At 42.6% G+C, this 9,591-nt stretch overlaps 1 protein-coding gene across 3 annotated transcripts; it reads right to left on the minus strand.

Annotated features, from left to right (window-relative positions):
- Window positions 1-113: 113 nt before the first annotated feature.
- On the minus strand, window positions 114-4,118 carry fbxo43 (F-box protein 43). 3 transcript variants are annotated; one of them, XM_086154805.1, is made up of 6 exons: window positions 3,085-4,118; window positions 2,238-2,987; window positions 1,118-1,220; window positions 772-908; window positions 714-741; window positions 114-602 (listed from the first exon to the last, which is right to left on the minus strand). In XM_086154805.1, exons 1-6 carry the CDS (start codon window positions 3,867-3,869, stop codon window positions 357-359), a joined length of 2,049 nt encoding a protein of 682 aa, XP_086010931.1. In that variant the 5' UTR covers window positions 3,870-4,118; the 3' UTR covers window positions 114-356. The 3 variants fall into 3 exon arrangements, with proteins under 3 accessions (XP_086010931.1, XP_086010929.1, XP_086010930.1); XM_086154803.1 differs by having other exon boundaries at window positions 714-908; XM_086154804.1 differs by having other exon boundaries at window positions 714-908; window positions 1,118-1,210; window positions 2,228-2,987.
- Between the last annotated feature and the right edge of the window lie 5,473 nt (window positions 4,119-9,591).

The following is a 9,591-nucleotide window of genomic DNA, read 5'->3' on the forward strand; positions in this document are numbered from 1 at the left end:
ACATATTTTTAAAATTTGAATTTATTTAAAACTGACCCGAAAACACATTGGTAGAAATATAAAATCTCATACTTTAAAAAAAAAAAAAAAAATTCAATTTTCATGGGAAATTTATACCCATTGCAATGTTTGGATGTTGTTTGCTGGTGAAACGTCTGCAATCATGATTAAAAAAAAAAAAAACACACACACGAGCAAGAACTGTGTTGGGAAAGTTAAAGAAATTTACAGCACAAATACAGACAAAGACTATCAGTACAGAAGTGGCTCGGTTGTACAGCACCACTTCATCACCGTACTGCAGTAAAAATACATCAATTTCAAAACAACAAATAGGAATTCACTCCACTTTTTGCTCATAGTCTCCTTATGTTACGTTTGCTTTGAGCACTTCCTGGAAGTATGTCCTTCTTGCGACGACCTGCAGACTGGCTGCCACACTCTCGGGAACCATGGAAAGCACACAGGCAGGCTGTACAAAACTGAAAACCACAGTCCACTCTGCTGCATACACCCTCCCTTTTCACTGAGTGACACCTTGCCGGATGCTGACAATGGGGGCAAGGTTTGAGGCACTCATCGTTAAAGAGTGTTTTAGCAACCTTAAAAGAAACAAGGGATAGGAATATAAAATACCTGTCACTTTTCACAAAAGCAGTTTGTATTTAGTAATACAAATTAAAGTTGTAAAATCCTATGATTGTAAAACTTACTTCTAAAAACTTGTCCCGTTTGCTGCCGCTACTTAAACATGAAGTGCTATTGTGTGACAGTTTTAAAGTGCTATTTCCTGACTTTGGCGTGCAGTAGTTAGAAGTCCTGGACTGAGGCTGAACAGTCTTGAGAGCTGATCTCATTTGTAGGGTTAGCCTTGTATCAGCATCTGCAACATGGACGGCACCACGTATCTAGAGTGGGACATCAAAGTTAGATGCTGAATTTGGATACATTTATCCAGAGTACATCAGCACTGACATTTGAAATGGGGTTGGGGGGGATTCATTTTCGATCAACTGCTGACAAAACACAAGTTCAAAACAAATATTATTGTGGCAAAAAGCAAAGGTATCTTGAACAAATCTCTACAGACTGACTTTCAGGACCAGATCAAGTCTACCTCAAGGACAGCTTCTACTTCACCCAGGTAGATTTCTCTTCGGGTACTCGCTTGCTGGTCTTGCTGGATTATTCCATTCCAGCTCTTGCAAACGTGACAACACCTATTAAACACAAATGCAACGTTCACAAGCAACCTTTTGGTTTTGTCGTCTCTGAATTTTTAATAGCATTTGTGATTTTCTAATAACATTTAAGATTCAGTCGAGTTCAATTTGTACATACATCTCTAGAATTTTTTTATCAGCATGTGTAAAACCTTGTACCTGTTTCGAATTGGTCTTTAAGCTTGAAAAATAGCAATATGCAATATTATCAGTCCAGGTATGTCACGTTTTCCAACAATACAACTAACTATCCTTGTCAATACTTTCCCTCTTCATCTACATAAAAGAAGATATGTTGGAACTTTATTTTGATTCCAGTCTTTGGACATAACTGCTTTCATTCACTGGCATAATCAGATGAAAAAAGATATAGATATATGGGCAGGTTCCAATTTCCACTTTCTCTCCAAATCACTTTTCAGGCCCTTTGGAGTCCACCCTGGTGGAGGAAGAAATCTGGAGTTCTATGCTTGTTTATTCTTAGCTATTTGAGGGAATCTCCAAAATACATCATATTAAAGGGTTGCAACCCATGTAAGTCACAGATGGGTCTATTTCCTCAGGTTAGGGTAAGGTTGTCTTACAACCTCCAAAGGCTTTTCCCTCATTACAACATTGTTCATAGAAGTCATTGGATGCATCCAAACTAAATCTACATAGCACTAGAAGTCATTATCCCTGTTGCTTGTGGAAGGCAATAAACTAGAAACAGTTGCTATCAGTTGAAATTTAGACGGGCATTCACGCCTAATCAGTTGACAACAGCAGACATTTTGAGAAACTGCACAGTTCAGCATTTCAAAACTTTCTGCCTGTTCTATGAATACATAATTCAATGCTAATCAGTCAGTTAGTTAAATCAGTTAGTGTTGTTGTGCTTAAAGCTTGATATTTTAAGTTCATTATCAATTAAATTATACCATTAAAAATTGTAATAAATTCAATGGCAAATTTGCAGATGAAAACAAAATTGTACAGAAGCAGGAGAATTAAGTTGAAAAGATGAGTCCACACCTGTAGATGCAGTCAGATGACAAGTAGTTGAGTATTATAGCCAGGATGTGCAGTAGGTTCCTCTTTCTCAGCTCTGTCAATATATCTACCTTCCCCAGGCCCATCTTCCTGCCAATCAACCCCACCAATGGCATAGTTGTCCGAAACATCCTTGGGGTCTCTCCAAGTGCTGCTGCAGACTTTAGCTGTTCTTTAAGAGTTGGACTTTGGTCAGTAAAAATCTGGGCCCTTTCCTGACACATAGCGTGGACCAGCTGCAAAGCTGGTGTCAGGGCAAGATCAGCCGCAATTTTCTTGAGAGGAGTCACAGCAGAATGAATAGGGATTGTGCTACAAGGTGGCGTGGCTTCTGGCTTTAGTGAAGTTTGTCTAAGTGAAGGGGTGCAACTGAGCTCATCTGAAGCTATACCAAAGGGCATGCTATTGCCACCTTCACCAGAGACAACCTTGGAAGGCGTGTCACAGTCATGAAAAACTTGATCACCTTTAGAGTGACTGTTACATAGACGATGTTGGTGTCTTCTATCGGTCACATCCTCCTCTGACTGAGAGCCCCCTTCTTTAAGAGTAGAAAGTCTGTGCTGACGCTGTAAACGCGCACGTCGATTTGTTTCCGCCAGGTTTGGTGTTTCACATCTTCCTTTAGGAGCAGAGAGCAGCAACTCCTGAAAGGAGCCATCATGATCGACCAAAGAGTCTGCAGATTTATCAAGGGTCAGGGAACTGAACCCACTGTCTTCATATTGGGACCTGTTCCAGAATTGAGGAAATTCAATCAGACATGTTTTTGATGTCCACATAAATTGTGTTATTTATTCCTTATCCAAGGGTACAAAAACCTACATACCTGTTGTACCTGGGTGTATGAGTGGATGACGGTGTGACCAAAACACTAGAGCCATCATATAGATCATTGGTCAGACTGCTAACTGGTGACTGAGAGTTCTCTCTTGAAGAGGCTGGGAAGGACTTGCTTAAAAGAGGAGTTACAGCACTGAATTGGTCAGAGCCATTATTGCTTGTATTGAATTCTGCATCTCTGAGTAGAACTTGTTTATCTAAACTGAAGTGTTGGCCGCAGTTGAGGTTACCATCCTCAAGTGTGGATGTCCTTATTTGAGAGAATAGATGACGACGTTTCCTACCAGACAACAGGTCTGGCCCCGGTTTTAAGGCATTTCGTGTCAAAGCTGGTGGAACAGAGTCTATTGAGTCAAACGACACACTGAGCCAGTGGTCAGACCGAACACCATTGTTTGGCGACTTTGTGTTTTCACCTCTGCTATCAGTGGTAAGTTTGCTCAAGAGTCTATGTCGGAGTGAGCCATCTCTCTTATGCACTTTAGGAGTTTCACACCAGCTAATCGGTGACTGTCGCTGTACTCTGTTTGAGTCTATGCCCATACATCTAATTGATTCTTTAGTTCTCTCCTGAGGTGAGACAGAAAGCCTGAGGTTCTCTTTTGGCGTCTCATCAAAGTCTACAGAAGACAACAAAGCTCGACATGGGTTGACTCCACTTTTGCTATGTGGACTGTAGAATACACCTGAATATCCACTGTCAGAACAATCATAACAGTGCTGGCCTTTGCACTTTTCATGATAGACGTTAGATTCAGGAGTGCTCTGCATTTTTACGCCTTCTGTATGCACAGTCCACAGTGTGTTGAGGACATCCACTGACCTGCAGACAAGAAGTACTACATTAATTTAACATGGAGAGGGTGGATAAAAACAGTAAGGTGGAAACTTGCTTTTTCAAATACCGTAACAAAAATGAAACAAGTCCTATCACCTCAACCTTGTGCTTCAACATCCTACATCACTCATCGAAAAGGGACTCGTGTCATTCAGTCGAGACGTGTAGTGACTGATGTTGAGTGCTGCGTTACCATATAAACGATGGCAAACTAATCTGGGTTACTCACACTGCTTTGTAATTAGCGTAGCTATGGCGGCGCGTCGGGCAGTCGAGCGCACTAGAATGCCTCTAATTAGGACGTGCCCAATTTCCACGGTCGTGGGAATAACATGACAACCGAGACTCAAAATTGCCACACCGATTTAAATCTGGAATATATGGCGGACGCGTAATCTAAGTATCACTTGTTTAATTTCAAACACCTGCGTTCATTACTAAGCAAATCCCGTGTTTGTGTATGATATGTGTACGCGTCACGTTTATCGGTCAAAAAAAAAACAACGTTAAAATAACGTTCCCGGCTAATTCAACATACACTTTCCCCCAATTGCCCCTCACGAACAAATAAAGTTTTGTTTTTTTTTCTGATTCTACCTTGGGCTAATACTAAGGTAAGCTTGGCTTTGCGAGACTTGCTAGCAAACTCTACACTAGCTTATGACCCTCACTAAACTCCTTTGTAAAACCTAAAATCAATACATTTGATAAGAAAGACAGTATAGAAATGACTTACTTCACGATGACATTGAAGTGTTGTTTCTGCTTTACTCCAAACCTCTCGCCGTTGAACTTTCCAAATGTTGTGTATTGCGTAACGCGTCACAGCCGGTCACCTTTTTCAAATTTGGAGCCTTCTGTCGACTGTGTCACGTGTTTCCGCTTGGACGTCCAGTTGAAGTTGCCATAGAAACAGATGAGCGTTCGCGTACGCCGTGTTAAGCGCGCGTCACGTCAACAAAATTTCCTGGGCAGCGTGGGAGACGATGCAAAGAAGTGCACCCGATGATCTAACTAGCATTGTTAAACATTTTAATCCCGATGAGAAATATTTAATTTTCTTAAATCTTAAACTGGAACTTCAATTTCATTGTTTAAAGGGGGCCGAAGTGTGTATCTGTTTACACCTCTCTTGAGTACAATAGACTTTGGTATAATAAATGTTACTATAATAAGTTCTCTTGTCACATCTTTGGTTACTTGTTATTATTCCCTGTGTTCGTAAATTATCATTTTAAGTCTGTCCTCCTCCCCCTCTTTCATGGACAATTGAAGCCCTCATGACTCTAAATACTGTGAATGGAAGTTTGCAGATTAAGGTCCAAAAATGTCCACCGATTACAAAGTGATCATTAAAAGAGGATTTTCAACATGTACCACATATTGATGACTGGTGGAAATTCATTACAATCTGGAGCAGACTTGGGAAATTTTACGGCCTGCGCGCCACATCCGGCCCAGTTTGCTTTTTTTTATCCTGCCTGCCAAACTATTTTCTTATCAATTATTATTCTTATTATTTTCAATCAATATTGAGTTTAGAAACTCCTAATTTTTTTCTCTTGTTTAATTTTGTATGGATGATTACATACAAAATAACCTCAGTACATTTATGTGATCATGAAGAATTTAAAAGTTTAAATAAAATGCCAAAAATTTTAAATACTGAAATTGCTATTTTCATTTTGTTCAGCTACATGATACCGAGTTGGCCCGCACGTAAAAATTAAAGGAGAAATGTGGCGCACCAGACAAATTTATTGCCCTCCCTTGGTCTGGACTTTCAATGAACTGATACAATTATTCGGGGGAGTCACGACATAAAAATGGCCAGATCTTTTACGTTGTGACACCTACATGCTGGCGCGGATGTCAGAGTGACTTCCCTAAGGGAAGTATACTGTTTTTACTGTTTATTTGCTTGTGTTTTTCCACACATAACTGTTGTCAAAAGTAGATTTTTGTGAAAGTATACAGTCTTTGTTTCAACACCATGCTGACCCAAAGAATGTGTTCCCCAATATATTCCAGCCTATTAACTTTCCCTCTCGAGGGAACAACACTGGACCATGTCTTCACAACCTAGAAAGGAGCTTATAAAGCCCTTCCCTCCCCCACCTTGGTGCCTCTGATCATGTCTCTGTCATGCTAACGCCAGCATTCAGACCACTGGTCTAAGTCACCAGACAGGTTTGTAAGCAGGTAAGGGGTGTGGCCAAAAGGTTCTTTGGAGGCTTTTCAAGACTGCTGCTTCAACACAACAGATCGGGACATGTTCAAGCGGGCTGCCACCTCCGACAACACCACAGACTTCCAGGAGTGCACCGAGTCTTTCACAGCATACATCACAAAGTGTACGGATGATGTCACAGGCCATCACTGTTAGGGCCAATCAGAAACCTGGCTGACTGGGGAGGTCCAGAGGCTCCTGAAGGCTCAGAATACTGCCTTCAAGGCCAGGGACTCAGTTGGCCCGAGGACAGCTAGAGACAACCTGCCCCATGGCATGAACAAGGCTAAGAGGCAGAACTTAAGGAAGATTGCTCACTGTTTTAACAACAGTAGAGACACACAGTCTGGTGGGGGTTACAGACCCTCATGTACTACAAGCCTGCACCATGGACAAATGACAGCCACATGAGCTGAATGAGCGGAACAATTTTTTCATCACATTCAGGCACAGAACAGCACCTCCACACAGGAGACGGCACCCCCTTCCAGCGAGAAGGAACTGACACTGTCGACACCCAGACAATGTGGGGAGGTTCTTTGGCAGGATCAAAACACGTAAAGCCCTGGGTCCTGACAACATAGTGTGTGGAAGAACCCAGCAATGTCCTCACCGACATCCTCAACATATCTCTGAGTCAGGCCGTTGTTTTCACATGCCTCCAAGCCACCACCATTGTCCCAGTGCTGAAGAGGATGTCGCTACCCTGCCTCAATGACTACCGCCCGGTTGCACTCACTCCTATTCTGATGAAGTGCTTTAAGCGTTTCTGGATCCCTCCCAGTTCACGTATCGGTCAAATCGCTCGGCTGGGGACGCCATCTCCACCGCCGTCCACTCGGCCCTCACACACCTGGACACTAAGGACCTGTCCGTTGGCACAGTTTGGGAGCAACACATCCAGCACAATCACTGTGAGCACAGATGGATGTGTGCTGAGCCGCCCCTCTGTTCACCCCCACCCTTACTGTACACAAACATACAACACCGACCTCTTCGTCAAGTACGCGGACGACACGGGTGACGTTGGTCTCATCAACAACTAACTACAGAAGCGAGATGAGCCTCCTTGCCCTGTGGTGCAGCGACAACAATCTCTCTCTGAACGTGGAGAAGACCAAAGCGATTGTTGTGGGCTTCGGAAGAGAGCACACCCAGCCCAGCCCTCTGACCATCAATGGTGCTCTGGTGGAGAGGATGAGCAGCACCAAGTTCCTGGACGTGCACGTCTCAAAAGGACCTCTCCTGGTTCATGAACACGGCTTCACTGGCCAAGAAAGCACACAAACATCTACCCCCTGCATCATGACCACCTTCTACAGGACACCATCGAAAGCATCCTGAGCAGCTGCATCACATCGTGGTACATCGCCTGTGTCCTGCCCTAAGAGCCTCAAGCACATAGTAAGAGCAGCTGAGAAGATTGTCGGGGCCCCTCTTTCCTCCCTCCAGGTCATCTACAGCAACCGCCTCACCAGCAAGGCCCTCTATATTGCAGGTCTCACAGCTTTTTCAGACTGCTGCCATCAAGGTGGAGACTATGGAGTCTCCAGGCCAGGACCAGCAGACTCAAGGACAGTTTCATCCACCAGGCTGTCAGGAATCTCAACTCCCTCCCTGCTTTGAGGCCCCCGCCCGCACACACACACACACACACAAACACACACACACACACACACACACACACACACAAATCGGACCTTGTCACACATCAGAATTATCCAAGAATTGTCTCAGGGACTCACCCACACAAATACACACACTAACAACCGGCGATCTTTGAACCTGCACTCACTTTTTCTTACAGCTGTGTTTAAAAAAATAGCACTTACATCTACCCTTGTTTTTGACTGTACAATGACCCTGCTACCTCGTCTTAACTGGTTGTTGTCTGTGGTATTATTTAGACACGCGGTGGAAAAGTATGTGTGAAACATATGGCAGAATTGACAATAAAGTTGACTTTGGTTTTGACTAACATGTTGTATAAGATAAAATCGTCTGTATAAACTTGAATGGCATGGTGGATCGCATTACATATTTTCTGTCTCGCAGTATTTGCTATCTGTGCTATCTATTACACATTAGAGAATCCACAGCTTATGTGACGCTGAATATATAAGCTATAAACGTTATAAAACAACTTGAAAGAAGAAACAGTTGGAAAGGAGAAGAAATAATGAAATGACAATTGGTTGGTGCATTTTTAGACACAAGATTAAGGCCTATAACTGTTGCTGGAGAAAACTACTGTACTTCTAAACTGTAAACATTGTCCATTCTGCTCCCCCCGCACACAGGGGAGAGGGTAAAAATGATCTGAAACATCATTCAGCTGCAATTAATAAAGTCATTGGACCCTCTCTCTTTATGTCCTCTTATCCTACTATTCTTCAACACATGGAATGAATTTCAATCATTTTCTTTTCAGTGAAGAAATAAATAGCATCAAAATCTATATCACTGATTTTAAGACTAACCATTGTCTGTTACCGTCACCAAACCCCTTGATCCTCTCCCAACACATTCAAAAAATCTGCATTCAATTTGTCAGCAGTTGACATCATGTCTATAGTCAATTGTTTTCTCCGGTCTGGTGTTTTCCCTCGATGCATTCGAATGGCCAATATCAAAACCTTCTAAAAAGTAATAAATTGAACCCAAATGGTTTTGGTAGATACAACCCGATCCCTCAATCCTTTCGGAGAAGCGCTAAACGAGAACACACCGGCAGCCGGCCACGTCCCACTACAGACAACAGTGTTCTTGACAAGAGCCCTGTCTAGTAATATGAGGCACGCAACACTGAAACGACCCCGATAAAGAATTGGAAGTGTAGGTATTCCTTGATTTTTACATCCTCACCAAGCACAGGGGATCAAGACACATTGCATGCGAGGCTAAGGGAGTGAGTTGGACCCCGGCAAGGCCCACCGGTGATTCCACTGCAGTGTCACTTGGTGATTTCCCCCTCGAGGATCCATCCCCATTCCTTTCAGTTGCTTTGTCGCGGCTAATTCATCAGCAAATATAAATTAATTGTCATCATTATGCCGGTGATCTTGTGTCACTGCTGCTGCTATGCAAACCATCTCCCATCTCATGACACGCAAATTCGTGAAGCGTTCCTTATTTTTTTGTACTTAAGACCTTAAAACACTTGATATTGTACTTAAGACCTTAAAACACTTGATAGCCTTAACCTTGACAATTTATATGTTATTGTATTTCTTATTCACCCTACTTCCTACTATTATCGATTACTGTTATGTTTTTGCTTGAAACTCGGGCACAACAATTTCCTTCGGGATAAATAAAGTTGTTCTCATCTTATCATCATTATCATCTCACCTCAGACAAAACCGCTCCAGGAATATCAACCACTGGATGGCAGCAAATATCTTCCCACCAAAAAAAAAAAAAAA

The sequence above is a fragment of the Fistularia commersonii genome, chromosome 11 (genome assembly GCF_037954325.1).
Source record: "Fistularia commersonii isolate RoL2024-O1a breed Wild chromosome 11, RoL_Fcom_v1.0, whole genome shotgun sequence".
Taxonomy (NCBI): domain Eukaryota; kingdom Metazoa; phylum Chordata; class Actinopteri; order Syngnathiformes; family Fistulariidae; genus Fistularia; species Fistularia commersonii.